Raw genomic sequence first — 23,599 nt, forward strand, 5'->3', positions numbered from 1 at the left:
AACTGTTTGCCAAACTGGAGATCAAAAGAAATTTTTAAAGCTATAGAGATATTGGGATTTCTAACAACCATGCAAGACCTAGAGGCCACTAAAATTGTCACCATCAGATAGACAGTTCTTAAAGCTTTCATGTTTGAGAGAGAGAAGAAAATCAAGCTCCACTCTTGCTTCAGATCTGAAAAAATCCAAAAGTGTTTCTGTCCATCCTTCCACTTTGAGGACACAATTCAGTGTTGGGAGGAGACAACTTAACACTATAAGTCTGAAAGGATGTGCAGCCGTCAAGAAGCTGTTACTGAAAAAAGGAAATAGACAAAAAAAAAAGAAAATTTGCAAATCAAAGAACGAAGCTGCTGGTGTTGAATATGTGTTAAATATGTTTCCTGCTTTTTTCCGACACTAAAAAATTAATAACTTAATGGCAATTTTGACCAGAAATTAAATAATTGAAAGGTGGTCTCTGACTTTTGCATAGTACTGTATATCTATCTGCTACAAAATTTACTTCCAAACCTTTGAAAATGTTGATTCCAGACTTTTGAATGGTAGTGTGTACACACATGTCCCATTGCTTCATGTCTCATAGCCCATTATTTGTATATGTTTATTCACTGAAGTTTACTCATAGCTACTACTTCAAAGTTAGTCATCAGACATATACAAACAAAAGGGTGAATCTAAACACTTACAGAACGAGCGCAAAGTTCAACAAAACAGCTAAACATGAGCTAAGGCTGAATTCTTTGAACTATGAATCTCTCTCACTCTCTCTCTCCCTCTGTAGGCCATTGGAGAGGGGCTGGAGGAAAACAAGAGATGATGCACTGATTCAACCAAAAGTGCGTTTACGACAAGAGGTGGTGAGTGTCAGTGGCCAGCGGCGCGGTCAACGCATCACTGTTCCTGTGAAAAAGCTCTTCACCAGAGAAAAACGTCCCTATGGTCTGGGTATGGTGGGCAGGCTGACCAATCGCACCTACCGCAAACGCATCGACAGCTATGTGAAGAGACAGATAGAGGACATGAATGACCACAGGTCCCACTCAGTGCTCTTTGATATCCAAATTAAAACAAAATAATATGTTACACATGACATACACACATTTACATGTTTACATTAAAGTTTACCCACAATGACAGGTGGTTTAATTTTGTTTCACACAGGCCTTTCTTCACGTACTGGATAACATTCGTCCACTTGCTCATCACCATCCTCTCCGTTTCCATCTATGGCATTGCACCTGTTGGCTTTTCCCAACATGAAACTGTAGATTCTGTGAGTCGAGCCTGCAGATTAAATCATCACTGTCATGTCAAAACCTTGTAACATTATTATTTATTTTTTTACATCATTTGAAAATGCCAGCAGGTCTTTAAATTGTCTGAACTGTTCATGACGAATGGATAAAGAGAAATGCTCCACAATTACTTGAAATAAAATCTCATCACGTGCATTAAAGTCTGTGACAAAATCATAGTTCAAATAAGCATACAGTTATAATTTATAACACATTCCTTTATGTTATAGGTTTTAAGAAATAAAGGCGTTTATGAGAATGTTAAGTTTGTGCAGCAGGAGAACTTCTGGGTTGGACCAAACTCAGTAAGTTACGTTAACCACCTATGGCTTGTTTGTGAGCTATTATGTTATAGTTTATGAAAAGAGCTCAGATGATTTAATGCAATATCACATCCTGTACTGTAGGAAGCACTGATACATCTGGGGGCGAAGTTCTCACCCTGTATGCGTCAGGACCAGCAGGTGCATGATCTGATCCAGGAGAAGAAAAAGAAGGAGCGTAACTCAGCCTGCTGCGTCCGCAACGACCAATCAGGCTGCGTACAGACCTCTCAGGAAGAGTGTTCGGTCAGTGTCCATCACTTCATCACTCCACAAAACAATACCTGAGAAACTAAGAGGACAGCAAGAGTTTATTAACTCACACATTAGAATACGTTATTATAATAGTATTTCTAAGCTTTTGGAATAAACACTAGTCTGGTTAATCACTACATCGCTATGTTAATTGAAGTGAATTTTAACAAATTTAACTCATTTAAAAACTACTATACATAATAAGAAAGATTGGGATGCAGATCTTTGTTGCAGAACTATAGAGTTAGATTCTTCTAGCAATCTAAACCATCAGTTCAAACATTTCAAATGTCATAAAGTTTCCACATAATAATATATGTGGAAAACTAGCTTCCCATCCCTATTGTACATTATGTAATCACTTTCATGCATACATTCTGGGATTATCCAGAGACGTTAATTTTTGGCAGTAAATTAATTGAAATTATATTCTCATTAACCCCTTAAAATCCCAGGCCTCCTTACATACCAAGGCTTTTTATTGAGTAACAGGGACTTGAATGCAAACTGGCTGAGCTATTCTTTGGTTATAGAAGTGTGTAATAAAACTTTGGCCATGTAAGGAGTTAACTGACAACAAGCCTGTCTCTTGGCAACTTCACTTTTCTTATAGCAAAGAGAGTGTGCAAATTGGCAGGCCTGACTGGCTTTCACCTCACTCTCTTACAATTACACACTGGTTGCAGTCCTTTTTAGATACCTTATATTTAGTAATATCTTTGGTTAGAATTAACAGAGCAGGTCCAGCTACAGTGAGGGTGAAAGAATGAAAAATTTGAAGACTCAAATGGGCGTAGGTAGGGTGGTAAAAAAAATTGTACAATATGTCTGTTGATTGTCAATTTATGTATGTTTCCCCTAGAAAAGTCAAATAAAAATTTGATTTCCAAAACAAAACAAAAAAACAAATGCATCCATTTATTCTAACGTTATATAATGTTTTTAAGCATATGTCTCAGATAAATAGTTTCAAACTGTTTGTTTGGCTGGCCTGTACTGTAGACAGTACTGTAGCTGTGCAAACTCATGTAGCTATCCTTTTCTCAAATACTCATCATCTGTTATTTATTAACCCCCTCCCCCTCTCTTTCTCTCTCAGAGTACGTTGGCTCTTTGGGTAAAGTGGCCTCAGCATCCGAGTGTTCCATATCTAGATGGTAAATTGCGCACTTATGGCTCAGTTTGTCACCAAGACCCCAGGTAAGGCATTAAACCCTTTATATCCATCATTAACTGAGTGGAAGGGTGACGCAGACATGACTGATGCCTGTGTGTATTGTGATGTCAGGACATGTCTGGAGCCAGCCTCTGTCTCCCCTCATGAGTGGCCTGATGACATCACCAAGTGGCCAGTGAGTATGACTTATGACGTGGAGGCATATTTAGCATATTATGTTCGAAAATTAATTCACACACATGAATACGAAGTTTTGAAGCAAGACTTAGTAACACTCTTTCTAATTTTTGAATATAAGTATATATTGATACAAAACTCTTCAAATCAAAGAACAGAAATAAATTAACATGGCCTCATTTAGTAGGTTCTGAAAGAAAGACTAACAGTAAGAGAAATACAATATAGCCTAACATTCATCACACTGCATTTAAAAAAAATACAATATAGCCTAACATTCGCACTGTTTAAAACATATAATACAGCCTCAAACTCATCAATGTGTTTCAGACATTGGCTCAGGAAAACAAAAAAAACCATCACAGTGTGTTTAAAATTATTACACTATAGCCTAATACTAATACTAATGTGCTTAAAATAAATATAAAATGTATTATGCCTTATTGTGTTTAGGAGTATCAGGATACATATTTTATTGAATAAAACTTGTTTGTTTAGTTATTATTTAGTTTTATTTAATTGTTTAGTTTTATTTAATTGTTTAGTTTTATTTAATTGTTTAGCATGTTATGATTTCGGTACATCGTTCAGCACCATTCATGAATGCTCCATGCTTGTTGCTCTGAATTCATGTTAGTCAGTGATGAATTGAGTAGTCACAGTAAGGGTCACTGATTCTCATCCTCTTTCAGATATGCACCAGATACAGCACTGGAAACCATACAAACCTGCCACATATAGACTGTGTCATTACAGGCAGGCCATGCTGCATCGGAACCAAAGGAAGGTGAGCGTAACCTCTAGAGCTGCACAGACGTCAGAGTAATGACTCATTTACATGCTGATGGAATTTTCAGGATATAAAGTTTCAGTGGTTATCGAAGGTGATTTTTATTGTGCAGGTGTGAGATAACATCCAGAGAGTACTGTGACTTTATGAAGGGCTATTTCCATGAAGAGGCTACACTTTGCTCCCAGGTGAATTCACATTTCTCCCTCTATTTCAACACAACACCATTGCATCATTGTTGCTTCAGGAGCAGGGAAGTGGTTCCCTTGCTTTTGTTGTTATTCGGGATGGAGTTATGTTGAAATTGACCATGTTTACCAAAGTTACCAGGTTTTTCAGCATTGCTGAAAAATCTAAACACACAAATTATCAAAAAAAATCACTACAGGTATTATGTTGATAGCCTTTTAACTGAACCTCTTAGATTTCTTTATAACACCAAAAAATCAACTACAATTTAAATAGATATGAAATGATCACTCGCACTACTACTATTTATCATTCAGATTATGTTAATATGTTGTCCTGGCATGTGCGTTGCAGGGAATCTGTAGCTGTAAACTGCGTACTTCCACTGTGACTAGAGACACAAATCATACCTGACAAAGGTTTGAAATGGTATGAGTATCATTAGAGCTTTGTATCACAGTGTATCATTTAAAGAAGTAACCTTGCCATACCTGGTTAGCTTTTACTAAACATAACCAGCAGAGGGAGTTGCAGATATGTTGATTTCCTCTCAGTTAGTGAAATGAATCATTGATGGAAGTCCGCCACTAGATGGAGCTCAAAACACATGGGCACAGAGGGCTTTCTGAACTGTGTCTTCCACTAGGTGCACTGCATGGATGATGTGTGTGGCCTGCTGCCTTTTCTCAACCCAGAAGTGCCAGACCAGTTCTATCGGCTGTGGCTCTCTCTCTTCCTGCATGCTGGGTATGCAGAAAGATTCATTCAAGTCTAGCACTGCTAGCCCTCTAAATAATATTTAGATTGTCAGAATTTTAGCTGAAGAGCAGATACAAGCCCACTTTTTGTGGAGGACTGCATTCAAGGCTTTCCCTTCTCCTTTTTCTGCTCAGGATCCTGCATTGCTTGGTGTCTGTGTGCTTCCAGATGACCATCCTGAGGGATTTGGAGAAGCTAGCTGGCTGGCTGCGAATATCTATCATCTACATCCTTAGTGGCATCACTGGCAACTTGGCCAGTGCCATCTTCCTACCTTACAGAGCTGAGGTGCCATTCTCATAAACTCTTAAAAAATGGGTGAATCTGAGCTGATGATTCAATATACTTAAATCAAGAACTTTTTAACGTTAAACTGCAAGAGCATGTTTGTGGGCTTGCAATTGAATTAATCTCTAATTACATATTAAATTATGTATTCGTTTAATAGTGCCAAATGGCAATAATTCAGTTTTTACTGAATAATTCCTTTTATGGGACCCATATTTTTCATTTTACTTGGATTTGCTCCCAAGGTCCTCTAATGACATTTGCATAGTTTTACATACTAAAAAGAACAATAACAATAATTAAGACTTATTCTGATAGCCAGCTCCATAACCATGATGAATTCAAAATGGGAGTGAATGATGTGTTTTGAAGCTTTAATAATGTTCACATAGTACAGCAAACTCTTTTATTAGCGTAAAGCAAGGAAAATGTGAAAAAAATATGAAATAATCAGACATGTGACAAAAAGAGCCCACACAAAATCTACATTTTGGAAAAGCAGTAGCAGAACGGAGAGCTCCACCACCTCATCCAGAAGCTGAAACTATGTGTGCTAGAATTTGTCAAAAAATTCTAGTTGCCGGGCCACAGCCAACCAGTCATCTTAGTTTCCACCACTTAACAAAGGACCAAAAAAAATTTTTATTGCAAAAAATCATGCTCATTGTGTAGAATCTTCAGTTTAAGGTTAACCGTACGTTTTTCACTTGTTTTTATCAGGTGGGCCCGGCAGGATCTCAGTTTGGTATCCTGGCATGTCTTTTCGTGGAGCTGTTTCAGAGTTGGCAGATTCTGGCTCGTCCATGGCGGGCCTTGCTCAAGCTGCTGTGTGTGGTGCTCTTTCTCTTCACATTTGGCCTGCTGCCGTGGATTGACAACTTCGCCCACATCTGTGGCTTCGTCTCAGGCTTCTTCCTCTCCTTTGCCTTCTTGCCCTACATTAGCTTCGGCCGCATGGACATGTATCGCAAGCGCTGTCAGATCCTGCTCTCGCTCACCCTCTTTCTGGGCATTTTCTCCGGCTTTGTGGTGCTCTTCTATGTGTACCCCCTCAAGTGTGAGTGGTGCGAGTTACTCACCTGTATACCTCTGACTGACAAATTCTGCGAGAAATATGACCTAAATGCTCACCTCTACTGAGGCCTTACAGAAGCCATAGCACACTGACCCATTCTCCAACAAAAATCTGCATTCCACTGTTGACAGCTTTGTACTGTCTTGAAAATAGCCTGGGAACATTCCAACCAAGGCTGACCCACCAGTAGCACCAAGTTTAGTATCTGAATCAGACTAACCTGACAAAATCCTGTCCAAACCTGACCCAAACCCAACCACAACAAACCAGACAGAGAATACGGCCTCAGATTCTTATTAAAGACAACCTGTGATAAGTTACTTTGGTGACAACGACAGCAACAACAACAGCCATCATCAGGACACTGATAAACAAAATGTAAAAAATAAACTAATTATCAGCTATTCAAAATTATGTTTATATTCCAGTTTAATTAATTTATTCATTATTCAATACCTTCAAACAAATTTCTAAAGAATAGTAGTCCAGAGAATATTTTAGTGTAGTTTGAAAGGGTGAGATAGTCTAGACAATCTAGCACAGTGTGAAAGGTAGAGTACATTCTAGAACATCCTAACCATCACACACAAGTAGGATCCAACAATCCATAGTGAAGGGTAATTGGTATTTACTGGAGAATGCTGGGTCGGTGTGCTTTGGGCTGAAGGAGCAGAACCCCAGAGGAGAGGAATGGAATGGCTCTCAGTCTCCTCAAATTAACTGACCTTAGATCAAATGTATGGTTCCACTAGAATCTGTAGCTGTTATGCACTTGCTGAAGAAGATCAAGGTTTCTTATCATCTTTATTGGGCAGGCTCAGAGAAACACCCTTCCCAGGGGGGAGAGGTGACTTAAGTGCCTCCGGTGCCTTGTTGATCGATACCAACTGCTGCCATATTTGTGTTCCATTAACTCTGAGCACTTTTGTTATTAACCTGTAATAATATGTACACTGCTGCTGAAGTGGTGAATGTTCTGGTAGCGTTTTAGCTGCCTGCTCACTTGTAATACAGAATACAATGAGAGTAAAGTTAATGCCTTCTGTGTCTTGCTTATTTTTCCTGTAACTGGTGCTCAGGATATTGATAACCCCTGCCTCAGAAGTCTTCATTCATCTCAGGACATTCTTGCACCACGTAAAATCAGGACCCAATGGTGGGTTCATGGATGGATGGATGGATGGATGGATGGACAGACAAATAGCTATGCAGGTACAGCCTTAAAGGGGAATCCAAGTGATAACAAATCTTAGCCTAGCCACTGATCTGTAGACTGAAAATTACAACCAAGCTCTTGTATAAGTCTATCTCAACCATCATAAAAAACACAGTGATTCTGTCTTTATTTAGCACAAAGCAGATGCTGGAGACAAAGTTATTTACCCTGTCACCCTGAGAAAAGAAGGTGTCTAGAAAGCCAGCTACCTTGCTTTTAGCTTGTTGTCCTCCTCACCTCATTAATCATTTCTGTCATTTGAGAAATCCATTCTCTCCACTTTAATGATGACAGGAAAACAGTTACTACAGTTATACAACTTAATAGAGCTGTTAAATGTTAACCAAAAAAGATACCAGCCTCCTAGCAGTAATGCTACCTGTTGTGCTGCAATCTCCAACTAAGGAAAAAATTCAAAATAACCCACCCCCAACAGCAGAAACTGATCGACAAAAGTTCTTCCCATCTTGAAGATGTGTCACCAGAAGAGGGTTTCCTAGCTTTGAAATAGGAAAATCCTTAGTTTAAAGACAACTGCGGCACAACTGTAGGTGCTTTAGAAACCAGTTGATTGAAAGTTTTTTTGGGCAAAGTGGTTCCAAAGAACTCTTTTTGGCACCTTTTTTTGTAAGAGTGTAGATGAATGAATGCATGGATGGGTCCCCAAAAGCTGATTTGGGTGCTACAGTAGCGAAAACACTGGCCATTCTGTACCCCTAAAAAATAAACACATAATTACACATACAATGCAAAGGCCTCAGTGCAAAACTGCAAAAGTGCAGAAGACAGTAACATCAAACAGTACTAAAGACCTTCTTGTAATTGTTCATCCAGTCTGACCTCCACATGTGATTCTATAATCTAAAATGTGCTGGTAGCAGTTAAGACTGATCACACAGCTGCCTGAGGTGGAAGTGTGACATGTGTGAAGTAGGTGCAGCTGCAGCTTTCTGGTGTGAGCGCTGTTCTTTATGCAGTGTGTGTATATTGCGGGAGATTAGTGTTTTGGGTGTGCCATGTTGTCTGCTGCAGGCTGAAGGATGACGAGTATCCATGCATGAGTGCATTAATGGAGCTTCATCTTCATGGCTCAATGTCTCTCTCCTATCTCCTCTGAAAAAAAACAAAAAAGCTCCTCTCTATTGTGGGCTATGTTAATTATAACCCCCCTAGTCCCTAATGTAGCAAACACAACAGAACAGAGCCTGTGTTAGTTTAGCTGAGATGGTAATTAAGAGCAGGCAAATGAATGTGTGTGTTGGGCTCCAGGCTGCTGAAGTCGCTTGAGTGCTCTTCTGCTGATCACACACTAGTCACAACAATGCCTCTGTGATGCTGCAGGTTGGGGACCGAATGCCATATTATATATGGCTACATACAGCAACTGCGATATGCCATGCAATATATCACAAATAAAGGAGTGCACCAATCAGTAATTGGCTACTTCTTTACAACTTTTTCTTTTGAAAGAACAGACAATGAAGACAGTAACTTTCTTTATTTGCCCTTTACCTGAAGCTCACACTGTGCAGGCTAAATGAATACAGTGGTGCCATAGAAGGATCACTTTTGGTTCCCTAAAGAACATTTCACTGAATGGTTCTTTGGGGAGCTAAATGTTCTTCTGTTTCATCCCCCCAAAGAATTCTTTTTGGCAGCCTTACTTTTAAGAGTGATGCTATATACAGTACTGTGCGAAATTCAGAGACTACCCTTCATTTATTTAATTTCTGGACAAAACCATCATTAAGTACAAGTATAATTTTTTAAACACTTACTTTTGTAAGTTATATGTAGTTGTTGAGGCTTCTATGTTATTTTCTGTTACGTATTTTTTGTTTTTTTTCAACACTACTAAAGACCCTCTTGTCTCATCATAAATGTACATGTACTTGTCTGGCTCACATATTTATTCAATAAATCACTGCACAGATCAGCTAAAATCAGGTGTGGACTTGACTTGGACTTGAGTCACCAATTTGATAACATAAGACAAAATCGAGAAAGACTTGCGACTCGACTTTGACTTGAACACCAAGGAGTCTGACTTTGACTCAGACTTGAGCCTCATAACATGGAAAGACTTGAGGCCCAAGTTGGAAGAAACATGGAGAGGCATCTGGCAATCTGGTAATCTAGTCAGTTACTGTTTGTGTGAATGGATTTTGATTTGAAGCGTTCAGAGTTCAAGGGCGCCTCCATAAGCTGGAAACACGCGAAGCACCAGTAAGCCCTCATTCAGCACTTAAATTCTTCGCCTTTTGGAGAAATTTACCAGGTGAACTGACCTCATGGTAGCAAAACAAAGGGATCAGCGCTCTTTCTGTTTGACTGAATTTAACAGCTTCTACAGTTAAAACAAGCACAACTTTCACCAGCAGACTGAATTTGACTTGTTATTTGCAAGCTTCATATTAAAATTTGCTGTTCCACCTTAAATGGTGCAGCAGTATTCCGGTGCCTGAATGCTGCACCATTTAAGGTGGAACGGCAGCTTTGAAGAAGCCAATTTCAGCTTTGTCCTTCACAATCATTTGCTGTCTTTTCTGTAAACTTTGTACAGCTGGTTGTTTAGGTTTCTGTTGTCATATAAACTAGGAGTTGTTTTTAGTTTGCTGAGACAGTTTTTCATATTTGTCCATGTACCATGTACCATTTTATTTAGAAGGGTAAAAAAAACTTATACAGTCACACACTACAAACATGCTGTCATTAAAAGTTACCATATATTACAGTTACCAGCATTTTTGGTATTCAGTATTGAAATGGCCTTAAATTTGCTGAAGAATGCATACTGACTTGTTTAGGACTCGAAGATTAGGACTTGAGACTTGACTTGAGACTCACCTGTACTGACTTGAAACTCGACTTAAGATATCCCTGTTCTCACTCGGGAATTAAATCGAAACTTGACTGACACTTGACTTGGGACTCGATTGTCAAGACTTGAGACTTAATTGTTACTTGCAACTTAGTGACTTGTTCCCACCTCTGGCTAATATACAATAAATGCAATCCGGTTTTGATCCTGTCTGATCCTACTCTTGCTTCCCTAATACAAACATATTGATGCACTGGGTCTTGTTAGGACGTGGTTGTAAATTGATCTTGGCCTGGCATTTTTTGACCAAAAATATTACTGTTCGTTGGCTCATATGAATGCTGTGATTCACACAAACAGCACACAGACATCTGTAATTAGTCAGCATTGCTCAGAGTCTGTGTATTGCAGTATTAATACTGCAGAGGCCAATATTGTGATGAACAAGTGACATACTGTGTGTATTAGTGTAGTCTCAGATCTCTCCATTATTGTTTATCCCATCCTCTGTTTTTCCTTCCCCCTCTTCCTCCTTTCACTGTTCCTATCCTGAACCATCATCTCCTTCTCCCTCTCCTGCTTAAGAACAATGGAACAGCTGAGGGAGGCAGCCAGTGCAATCATAGTAGCTTTTTTTCATTGCGCCTCTATACATCAAACCCACCCTGGCACTACAGAGGAAATTAGCCTAGTCTCTTCCCCAACCCCCATCCTCTCCACACACTGCCCTATAGAGATGGTAATTTTAGGGTAAGAGGGCTATATCGCAAATCATTGATCAGCATCAAATCAGCTCCTCTAATCCCACTACTTCAGGCCTGCTACAACAGCCAGTCGCTGATTAGCCAAGGTTTACATCATTCAAGACACAGTATCTGTATTTTTCCTTTTCTTTGTTTTTTCTTTTTTTTGCTGTCTCACATTTTTTCCACTCCCACCACTCCAATTTTTCAGACATTTCTGCTTTAAATCACTTTAAATACAGAGCTGTTATTCTGTCATTTTACATATACATATTGCAAATATTGCAGTAATGTATTATTTTTAAGGGGTCCAAGCACTGAAGCAATTGGAACTATTTTCATTTGTTTGTTTGTTTATTTGTTTGTTTGTTTGTTTGTTTGATAGTTCACCTTATTCTTTCCCCTCCCATAATTTGGACATTTCTCCTTTTAACTGGCTTTGACATATTGCTATACTGTTATATCACTGGTGCTGGAACAAAATTTCATATCTCCAAAACAGTAACGTTCCAGGAGAGAGAATAGACATTCTTCACTTTCATTTTAAGTCAATGGAACAGTACTTTTTCTAAGTATTTTTGGAGAGTTTTGATTTTAATGCATTATAAAGAGCAGCTGGCATTTTCAAGTTATGTGGAAAAAAAAGAAAGAAAAATGACCAAAAGGGACATGCAAAGTTTAGTTCCAACAGCAACCAAACACCTACATGCTGCAGTAATGGTTTTCTCTCAATGATTCTTTTGGTATACAATTATTCTTTGTAGGGCAATAGGCTACAACCAAACATTTTAAACAATATTGTTTTAGTTAAAATATAATGGCTGTTGTAATGGATTGGATGATCATGAACAGGTTAGGAGTTTAACAGTTGACCTCTTTGGTCACAGGGGGGACATTTTTGTCTTCCAAGCATGAAGATTAACCAGAGCTCTCCTGTGAGAGGCACTCAATTAAAACATCCATACTTTGCAGACCTGCTGCAATGAATTGAAAACTTTTGCCTTAGAATTGTTCTCAGATGCCCTCAAGAGCTAATACAACAAGCTAAGTCAGAGCTTTGAGATATGAGCCATTTCAAAAGCTTTTGAAAATTTAACAGAGGATCAACATGATAAACATTTTATTATCTCTCGAAGCAGGTGTTCTTATAAATTCCAGCATAAATACAGAAAAACATATATACCATAAACAATATAATGTACAAATGGCATAAAAGATGTGCAATGAGTGTTGCGTACTATTACATAATAAATGTTAAAGTTGTGTTATAAAGTTAGAAAGTACATATAAGTGCTGTCATATCTCTGAATGGTAACTATATAGAAGAAAAGGAGTTCTGAGATTTAATGTAATTTATACGATAAGATGTTATTCCAGGTAATTTTTATTAATTCTATTCCATTCATCAAGAAATCGTCATGTGTTGTAGGAAAAAAGGCAAAAAAAGGAAAACTGAGTTGAGATTTTGAAATGACAGAGACAAAATAAAATTTATAACATATAAAATAACATACAAATTATTTTTTAAAAATGGGCTATGAGTCTTGTGTAGAGTTACAGCATAAATTTTGTATTTGTATATACAATTATATGCAAAAGTTTGAACATCTACAGTCAAAGTACATGTTTTGTTTTCAAAGCAAAAATAACACGTCTTCTACAGAGTATTAACTTAAATATGTCATTTTCCTTTTAGTGCACAGCTTCTAATTATTTGCTGAGTTTAACATATTGTATAAATAACTAATTAAATAAAATGTGCCATTACTTTTGCACAGACCATATTTTATGCTAAATTTGTTTTTCTATGTGTTAAAACCAATATATAAACAGTAATTGTGCATTAAAATGTGCAGAGGTGTGTTCTCTGTAGAGGATATGCACAAATTTTTGCTTAGAAAATCAATAAATCAATTGACCAGGAGCGCCAAATTTTTGCATTCGATTGTATGCCTGTAGAGTATACACAGTTAAACATCACGTCCACTAGTTAAACGGCCATCTGGACTTCAATCTAGGCACCAGTCATCCACGTCTGGTCTCCAGAAAATTAATAAAGAAGATAAACTGCATGTTTAGCATCCCATCCATGGCATGGAGGCTGATGCTGAGGGGCTGAAGGGGGAGGCTACTGAAAGCTGACCCTGAAACTGGACCCAGGCAGCTGCGCAGCAGGTGGTCAGTGGCAGGCCGTCTCTCCTCATTGTCCCTCAGACGGGGGCGGCAGGCTCCCCCAGAGCCGCGCCATGTCCGGGACTTCCAGGTAAATGAGCGGGGGTATACGTATGTATGTGTGTGTGTGTGTGTGTGTCACAGCGCACCTGCTCCAGCCACAGCAGTCATGCTCGAGTGGAGAAAGAGCTGCCCCAGTCCCAACATGCGACTTATCAGCCACCTGTGCACTCCCTTCCTGTCATACTGAAGGGGAGAGTGCATCAGATAGACGACTTTTCAATAGGTATTAGTCAAAGCGCAATGAATGTGGTGCACTGACCCCAGTATAAGTGCATTACGCAGGCTATTAGAGGTATTAATCTCTATCACTTCACATAGGTTAACTAGGACAAATAATCTTTTTTGTTTGATGAAGGTGTCACGCATGATAAAGTGTAAAAATGGCCTTGTTTGTCATTTTAATTCATGCCATGGGTCAGTGCAGGTACACATTTAAAAAACATTTCTCAATTAATGACACAACACAATTGTTGTGTTAAAAGTAACATAAAATGTGTCATCCTTCAGTTGGATACATAGATAGCTGACATAGCCAGGAAGCAGGCAGGTTATTTCTAGAAACAAATTTTCACTTTATGGTAGGCACCAACACTAACACAACCCACAGCCCAAAACAGTAAAGCACAAGCAACACATCAGCACCTCATTAAGCTAACAACAACATCTTATTTACAAGGAAAGCCACGCCTCCTGCACTCCCATGACAGTGCAAGCCAGTGACGGCACACCACAATATCTTCACCCAAAAGAAAAAAAACACTGTACATGTAATTTTAAAGCAATACTTCTTTTTTTCCAAGATAATCTCTGTTTGCTGTATCTGTAGCCTATAGTAGATCTCCAGAGACAATAATTTCCCGATACTTAGAAAAGAACAAAAAATCTGCAGCACCTGGTTTTCTGTTTACGAAATTATTGTTTGTGGTACTGATCACACGCTACAGATGTATCAGATTAGATGAGATGCAGAGATTAGGTTGAAAAGTGCTGTAGTATTTATTTAACTCTGACATGAACATATTTTGAAGGCTGTTGTTGGTAATGATTATATTACTTCATGCAGGTCAGCTGGCACTGATATAATAACAGATAAATGGTCTTGTTTATTATTTTAAGTTATGAGTCAGTGTAGTTACACTTAAAAAATCATGTGTCAATTAATGACACATTGTTTGTGTTATCACGTGTTACCATATCATTTTAACTCATTTGTTAAGTGTTAGGCCACTAGGCACAGCTTATTTCTGACACACACTGTATAATTGGGCCACATGTTTGTGACACAGTGGTTGTGTTAAAAGTAACATAAATTGTACCCCAATCATCTGTACAGTTTACAGTTGACGATGTTTGCACTAGTTCCTCTGTACATGTATGGGCATCATATAAATGGATGAGTGTCAAAGCAGCATATGACTGCATGCTACTTTGATGACCATCCATTTATACAATGCCTATTCATGTATATTGTTGTTTTGTTGTCCTGTCTAGTGAGCATGGTGTATTTATTGTCTATTCTGCACTCGTTCCACACTGTCACATGTGTACTTCACGTAGTCCTGTGTAATGTGCTACAATTTGTGTTGCACCATGTGGCCTGAAAAGGTACTAAAGCACTACAAAGGCCACGTTTATCATTGGAACCAATGCCCTGGGTTGGTGCAGATATGTTTTCTCCTCTTTCAACATCAACAGGTCTCTTGAATGTCTTGATAAGTAGGAAACTTCACAAACCAGTTCCAACCCTGCAATTTTAACCTATTGTTTTTAAAAGCCCTGTCATTTCTCTGCTCAGGGTTTTTGGAGGGTTTAACGGCCACTTTCTGCCCCACGGCTCAGTCACTGCACTCCTCAGCTGTCAGCTCCAGGCCTCAGGCTGCTTTAGCCCTGTCTGCCCCAGCAGTGCTGCTCCTCAGCCCCCGGAGCCCCCTCAGCCCTGGCCGTCCATCCGCTAATTACAGAACCACACACGTTTGCCTGTGAGACATGAGCCTAATGAGGTCCTTCAAAGCCCACACAATGCCCAATTTTAGAGACCAGAGTGACCTCAACACACCAGAGGACGTTAGCATCTCTCAAACATACTACAGTGCTGTATTTAGTTATCAGTATCTAATTATTCACCTGACAGCCTCATCCAAATAGTTTCAAGTAAGCATTGCATGTTAGCAAATTAGCATTTCGTTGGGAAGATTGTAAAGGATAAATAAATAATCATTTTCCCCTTATCCCAAACATTGTTGAGCACCCAAGACATTTTGTCTCCAAAGTTTGCTTTAGTTTTACACTGGAGCTACATGGCTAATGTAGCTAACAAATAATGAAAGCTTAAAGGCACTAAGCATCAAGCAAACTATGCCTAAATCATCACACAATTTCCTCAAACCACATCTGGGTTTAGTAATCCCAAATCGACTTGCTCATGTGGTTTCTGACCAGTTCATTGTTCTAAGAACACTAACATCTCCTTTGTTTTATTGGCAGATTTTCTTCTTTTTTGTCCTTTTTCTTTTCTCAGTAAGAGCTTCTTGACAGCTACACATCCTGACCCATAGTGTTGAGTTGCCTTCTCACAGTGGAAGGAGGACAGATCTGAAGCAAGAGTGAAGCTTGATTTTCTCCTCATTCTCAAAGAGGAAAGTTTACTGTTTATCTGATGGTGACAGTTTTGGTTGCCTTTTGTGTTTTGCACGGTTGTATCTTTCCCATTTTCTCTATATCTTTTAGTAACTCCTATAGAACTCCAGTTTTGAAGCTCTTGTTTCTTTCATATTTTTTCCTTTGATTTTCAACTATACAAATAGATGATCTTTTATCTGTTCTCCTTACTAAATTTACCTCCAAAAAATTTATAAATTGATCATTTTTACTTTGACTGGACAAATGATGTGTGGTCTCTGATTCTGCACAGTACTGCAGCTAAATAAACAGTAGTAGCAGCAATCTTGAAGCCTGGATTTTGCCTGAAGTTTTGTCTTATTTTATAGATAGCAGTAGTATGTGTCATACACTGACAGAAAATGTTCCAGCGCATAACTAAAAAAGCAAACTTCAGACACAAATATGTCTTAGCAGATGAACTACATTTGAGGTAAGGGGAGAATTGTGCGAATGTAATTTTTAAACTGCTGATTTGCTGAAGCAAGCGTCAGACATACCACACTTTAGCTTTTGCTACAGCATAGCATTGTAAACGAAGATGTGAAAAATGATCCACTTCTGGTACATGTCTATTTTAACAACAGGAAAAGCCAGGTACCTATTAAACAGTAGACCTCCCTCATGCACAGCGTGCAGCGTATTGTGTTGAGGAATGGACCATTGTTTCCCCACACGACTAGCATGTCTAATCAGTAAACAGGGCAAGTGTAGGCTTGCCCTGACCTGTGGTGCGGCCTTCATCTCAGGTTAGCGTGTGCTGCCTCAGTGTCATTAAAAATCAGAATGGTACATGAAGCTAGCAGAGTTATCACAATTGTTATGTTCCAGGGGTCAAGCTGGATAATAGCTATAAGACTTCATGTTCTTGAGTATTGCTTACATAAGCACACCAGTAAATTGGGCTGCACTGTACAGTACTTATGGTGGTGGCAGGAATCAGGCTCCCCTCCCCGCCAACACCACCACACACATTATACCACCGAATACAATCAGTAACTGTTTTACAGCACTTTGTAAAATGTACAGAGGTAAATTTTATTTCTATGCCATTGATTGGAATACAAGTAGATCTAGTAGGCCTTATAAGTTACTTTAAACATCTCTATTTTCATGCAGAATGGGTAAGATAATGCTACAAGACAATATATGTAGGACAGATACAGATTTTCTATACTGACAGGCTTGTGATTTTTTTTTCTAATGGGCTAATATCTGGACATGCAGAGTTCTAAGTAAAGATGATGAGAGTAAATAAAGCCCTTTTACTACATGGGACATAATGACCATCAAAAAATATACTATCTAACATACTTGTGACAGACCACTTCATCATGATCCACCTGATTTGCATATAAATTAAGAATATTCATTAGATAACATGCTGAAAAGCTTCATCAAAGGTAATCAACAATGATACTAAAAGGGGATTAGTAGGGCACGACTACTGCAGAGAATTACCATATAGACGCTGAGCCAATTGCAATTTATTCAACCATTTAATATCTTTATTGAGTGTGGTTTATTTGTCATGTAAGTGCTAGTAAATTTCTCATTTGAAATTGTCCCATAAAGCCTTGCTTCTGGAATTGGATCAGTCTTGATAGGTTATCCAGTAAGATATTTCATTAGATTTCATTAAATCAACTTTTGTGTCATCAACAGTATAATGGATTCAATCATAGTGGTTATCTGTCCTCAGACAGTTCCACCAAGGCCCACTACAAAATGGGTTCTCAGCAGTTATTTGATTTTTACACATTAAAGTTGGATTTCACAATTTTGCATAATTCTGTGTGACATATAAACAGTCATTCAGAGTTTGGTGTGAAATGGATCACTATAGAGTAACCTACAGACTTCTTTATAGTGGCGGTGATAGGAACCACGGATCACCGTGTCTACAACACAAACATAGCCATTTTATTTAGTACCCAAAACCACCAGTAAACCTAAATGTGTCTTTTGAGTTTTTATATGTAATGTTGATGATGGTAAAATAGTGGTCAATCTGAAAAAAAATTGGTGGAGTTCCCCTTTAAGATACATATTTTGAATGCATTGTCATCTGCCCACAACCTTGAGAGAATCAGTTAAACAGACCTTTTACAAATGAAAAGTATACTAAAGTAGACTCAGTAGAAGGTGAGAAGCTATGATGACGTCTTTTTGTACATCAGCTTAGTAATTGTAGAAATGCTGAGCCAGTGCCAAATATATTGCAAATGTAACTCTTCTGTAGATCCTTTATGAATTTTCTGTGTTAGGTAAAGAATTAGTTAACTGGGTTTTTATTGTGCCCAGCCTCAAGGTCAGAAGAAGAACTTTATTGTCATCCCATGAATGTATAAGAATAAAGTAGAACAAAGAGATGTTCCTCCAGCGCTATAGTGCAACATTCAAGAACTTTACAGGATCTCACAGTTCATGTGACCAAGACATTGACTACAGATGTGCAATTAAAGAAAATGCTGCAGTACAACACAAAATTATAATACAAAAAGTAAATGATAATGTAAAACTAGGCTTAAAGATCAACAATAAATGCAATGCAATAATTATGCAGGACAAGACAGTATGAGACAGATGTACATGTTTGTACTGAGGTAGATGTACAGATGTATAATGTATGAATGTATGTATGAATTTCAGTAAAATTATCTGTTTAAACTGTAACATTAGCAAAGCATAGTGATAGATTGGCCATTACAGAAGTATAATAACATATTGTATGAGTAATGTTGTCAACAATACGATATTGACAGTAATGCGTTAATAATGTTAAATCAGATGGATCTGTACATAGAGATAATCAGGCAGAAGTGGTCTTCTTGGCGCAGCACTTTGTAGACAGTGATAGGATTTTTATGAGAACCATAAGCTGTAAGTCATGCGCCATTGTCTTCATTGACCATCAAGTGTAATCTAGTTTCAGGTCGCAGGCTTGACGTTGGCATGATCTCATCAGAGCAAGTTCAGACATGCCTGCTGCGCCCTCCCAGGGCTTGGGCCAACAGAGTGTTTCTCTTTTAGCAGCTCTCACCCAATCATGGCCGAGCACTTTCAATGGCCTGCCAGTAAAATTACAGCTTTGCTGATTTCTATTAAGAGTGCCTCTCTAAACAGGGCAATCATGGGTTTGTCTGCAGAGACTGCCCCATCAGCATGAAACTGAGTTTGAATTCTGTCTGTGTTTGACCTCCAGAGGTTTCCTCATTCCACCTAGTTTTACAGTTGGGTTGTAATGGAGTACAAATAACAGCAGTGTGTATTCAGAATACGACAACAAATAATCTGTACTCAATCCACAATACTTTTGAAAAAGCAGCATTCAGAATACAATTGCTTTAAATTTTTTTTAGAATGAGATGTTGTTTATGAAACACACTGTTGCTGTCGTAATGAACCTGCATCTCTGAAATGGTAACTTTACAGGAGAAGGAGGAGCTTTCTTGACTTTGACTATAATACGATTATACAAAATAACACTGTGGAACAGTATGAATAAGTTAATATTGATTAATGATGGTACAGCACAGCTGTTCCACATGGTCTTTTCAGGATGTATACCATATGTATTCTAAATGTAGCGTGAACTGCTCTATTCATTTAATGAAATGTGTTTCTGAATACATTCAGGACAGTGTATTCAGTATAAAAAAAATAAAGTTCCTGTGCTAAAATCTGTTTGGCTGAGCCATGTTTAAAGCCTAAAAATACTTAATATACACACTGCACACATCAGATAAATTCTTTATTGGTGCATCAAGTTATAAAAACCAAATAATTGTTACGTAGATATGTAAAGAATCATATTGGTTGGCAACCATAGCATACTGTCAAAGAACTACATTGGTTGGCAGATGCATTGTTCACTATTAATATTATTAAATATCAATCCAATCATTTTTCAATTTGTATGTTGTCCATGGTAAAATCTTTTTAACACAAAGCCTCACGCAGCTTATTGATGGATTGAGCCTTCCATATTTTTTTCCAAATATTCCACCTGACATTAACCTTGCCGTAATTACAATGACAACTGACATTATGTAGCTGGGTAATCATTGTTCAGAAAGATTTGTTTTACTGATGATATATGTCATTTTTCACATTGCTGCTTAGACAAGGGTTCTTGTGCCTCATTTCAAAGGTAATGCATCAATAAAAAACAAGTGTCCAGTGCCTTGCTTTGAAAGCCCAAAACAAGTCATATAAAGTCACATAAAAGTAACAGGCATGCCATCCGCTACACCGCTGTATGGTAAATCAGGCATGCATTGTCTGTGCTTTAAGACGAGGCCCTTTCCAGCCTGCCCAGACTCTTAACAACAGCCTTACAATGCAACAGGAGCTGGGCCAGTGAAAGAGGCTGCCGGTGGACCTCGCTCAGCCTTGGGAGGTAGCTCAGCAGGCAGTCTTTGTCATGCTAAGAGATGCTAAAGGAGGTCCAAGGAGCCAGGATACACATAAAAGGAATTAGGGGTAGGGAAAAAGGCTGGGCGGCCCAACATTACATGACAAGAGACAAATAGCTACAAAGTCTTGTGCCATTGCATTGTAGTGTTTTCTCTAACAGGAATGGAAGGAGGAATCTTTGTGACGTCAGTTTTTTGCTATAAAAGATTTGTCTACTAAAACAAAACTAGACAGGGCTGGATGGAATACTGTGTAAAGGTATAGATGACTGAAAAATGAATATACTGTCCTAAAAGTTTTCAATAATATATTACATAAAACAGTACCTTATTCAGAATATATTTATTACATACAACAAGCGATGACTCTATTAAATAAAAAGGCACTAAAAATTACAGACGTACTTTTTTAGCACAAAGAAATAATGAGGCCCTCTCTGAAGGTCTAGAAATCCCTGAGCTACCACTTCCTGGGAAGAACAGAGAGTTGTCCCCCACAATATATCATTGTGAACATAACTATATGATTTTAATAATATAACAGTATGCATTGAAAAGACTTGTGCTAATTATAGATGCTAAAACAATTCATTTTTAGGATTTAAACGACTGCATCCACCCTTGCATATACCTCACAGTGGTTTAGTCCACTGTCTATCCCTGAACCCTGCATACATTATTATCCCCCTTTTACCCTGTTCTTCAGTGGTCAGGACCCCCATGGACCCTCACAGCGCAGGTACTATTTGGGTGGTGGATCATTCTCAGCACTGCAGTAACACTGATGTGGTGGTGGTGTGTTAGTGTGTGTTGCGCTGGTCTGAGTGGATCAGACACAGCAGTGTTGCTGGAGTTTTTAAACACTGTGTCCACTCACTGTCCACTCTATTAGACACTCCTACCTTGTCAGTCCACCTTGTAGATGTAAAGTCAGCTCATCTGCTCATCCTCTAGTCCTTCTTCAGTGGTCACAGGACGCTGCCCACAGGACGCTGTTGGCGGGATATTTTTGGTTGGTGGATTATTCTCAGTCCTGCAGTGACACTGAGGTGTTTAAAAACTCCAGCAACACTGCTATGTCTGATCCACTCAGACCAGCGCAACACACACTAACACACCACCACCACATCAGTGTTACTGCAGTGCTGAGAATGATCCACCACCCAAATAGTACCTGCTCTGTGAGGGTCCATGGGGGTCCTGACCACTGAAGAACAGGTTAAAAGGGGGCTAACAAAGTATGCAGAGAAACAGATGGACTACAGTCTGTAATTGTAGAGCTACAAAGTGCACCTATATAGTAAGTAGAGCTGATAAAATGGACAATGAGCATAGAAACAAGGTGGTCATAATGTTATGCCTGAACGGTGTACATACATATGCTGATTTCAAGTCCTCCTGGGAAGTTCCTACTTACGATTTCGGAGCTCGTAAATACGACTTGATTTGTGGTCATGTGGTTATGCTTGTAAATAAGACAGATACAGGAAATAATGTTTTTGGTTTACTTTTGTTTTTCTGTCAATAAAGGTAGTCTGTGTATTTTGCGTTACTGAAACAAAGTGAAGAGCAGATGCTTATGAGAAGAGTAATGTTTTTATGCAGTTACATCACATATTTCCATGTGTGGATGGTTTTAGCCTGCAGTGTTAAGGTTGTGGCTCATGAATAAATGAAAAACAGCCAGTTTTATCAGCCACTATCATAACTCAGAAACAAAAAAATGAATACAACATGGTGGTGGTGTTCATGTGCAATTATCTCGTAAATCTGATATTTTCAATAGAACCTGAAGGCAGCAATGGATATCACGTTGGGTTCAACCAGGCACGTCAACAGCGCCACTATTTTGAGGTGGGAAACAATGCTACCCGACTTCATTCAGTACCATTACAGAGCGGCTGTTTAAGAAAGGTACTGTCCAAAATGATGGCATTTCAAGAATATTGCACTTAGAAAGTAGGATAGAATTATATAATGGAGTGAACACAGCAACAGACATGTTTGGATGATGTTTATGTGTAGATACGATTATGTAGTTGGTGAAGAACAGAGAACTTGGTGTAATTGTTTTTCCTCTGGTTTTATATTAAGCTTATTTAATTTTATAACCTACAAGGGGAACTTAACTTGATGTGAAGTAATTGTATCCATTTATTTACAATTATTTTTAATGCTGAGTAAGAATTGTAGGTACAGCATTCCTTAATCCATATGGAATATTCATATTAACACCTTACTTACAGTGTTTTTGGGGGGTTTATTGCATTTTTATGTGCATGAAGGTTAGAAGTGATTTACACATTTATGGATTTGCTGATGTATGTAATTGTGTTTCAACTGGAGCTCACGCTAAACTCCAAATACTTTTCCTGCCACTCCGGACAGCTAACCAGCACAATAACAGCTATGAAATAGAAATAAAACTTACCAGGAGAAATCTGTGCAACCTAGATTAATTTATGTCTGAAGATTATAATAAAACAAATTTGGTGAAAATTGATTGAGTATTAAAGAAGTTATAGCCAATTTAATCATGAGAACCCATCATATCTCAGAACACGTATTTGTTTACAAGCGGATTTTCGCTTGTAACATACAACTCTGCATCTATGTATTTGTATCAATTTCTGTCTATCGTTGCCTTTTTTTGGCTGAACCGTTTGAAGCATCTCATAGCCATTGTATTGCATTACTATATCTATACTACTAGATTAAACTGCTATATCCACAAGAAGAAAAAATAAAGCATCCCAACCAACGTATCATAGAACTGCCTGGCTTGTTTGCGGCTGTGGTCTCCCTTTTGGTCAGAAGAAAAAGCGCAGCCTGACCAGGCTTGTCACAAATCCCAATGGGGCGGCCTTCTCAAACAACAGACAGAGTTAAAATTCCCCCCACATCTATTCCACTGTCTACCTCAGTCCAAACACACAAAGACAATGACATGAGTGCAAGAGACGAGGCATTCACTGCAGACACACAGGAGTCCACTCATCCATCAACTTCAGTAAACGCAATGAGTAATTACTTTTCAGATACAGGTCGGAACTCCATAAAGGCTTACCACCAGATCACTTCAGGAGGTTTTCTTTTTATCAAAGCTCCTTTGATAAAACATTTGTATATTTGCCAACCATCACAGATCATGTTAACCTGTAGCCAAAGTAGGCCTTA

At 38.5% G+C, this 23,599-nt stretch overlaps 1 protein-coding gene across 1 annotated transcript in view; it reads left to right on the forward strand.

The window, feature by feature from the left end:
- Window positions 1-7,378, forward strand: part of rhbdf1b (rhomboid 5 homolog 1b (Drosophila)) — a 54,088-nt gene extending 46,710 nt beyond the window's left edge. The window contains exons 8-18 of the mRNA XM_036573080.1: window positions 785-1,036; window positions 1,165-1,276; window positions 1,529-1,603; window positions 1,706-1,867; window positions 2,976-3,076; window positions 3,165-3,228; window positions 3,923-4,017; window positions 4,133-4,208; window positions 4,856-4,956; window positions 5,103-5,256; window positions 5,977-7,378. Coding sequence (XP_036428973.1) covers window positions 785-1,036; window positions 1,165-1,276; window positions 1,529-1,603; window positions 1,706-1,867; window positions 2,976-3,076; window positions 3,165-3,228; window positions 3,923-4,017; window positions 4,133-4,208; window positions 4,856-4,956; window positions 5,103-5,256; window positions 5,977-6,396 — 1,612 coding nt within the window. The 3' untranslated portion in view covers window positions 6,397-7,378. The remainder of the gene's footprint in view (window positions 1-784; window positions 1,037-1,164; window positions 1,277-1,528; window positions 1,604-1,705; window positions 1,868-2,975; window positions 3,077-3,164; window positions 3,229-3,922; window positions 4,018-4,132; window positions 4,209-4,855; window positions 4,957-5,102; window positions 5,257-5,976) is intronic.
- The last annotated feature ends 16,221 nt before the right edge of the window (window positions 7,379-23,599 follow it).

Source organism: Colossoma macropomum, unplaced genomic scaffold (assembly GCF_904425465.1).
Source record: "Colossoma macropomum unplaced genomic scaffold, Colossoma_macropomum, whole genome shotgun sequence".
NCBI classification, from domain to species: domain Eukaryota; kingdom Metazoa; phylum Chordata; class Actinopteri; order Characiformes; family Serrasalmidae; genus Colossoma; species Colossoma macropomum.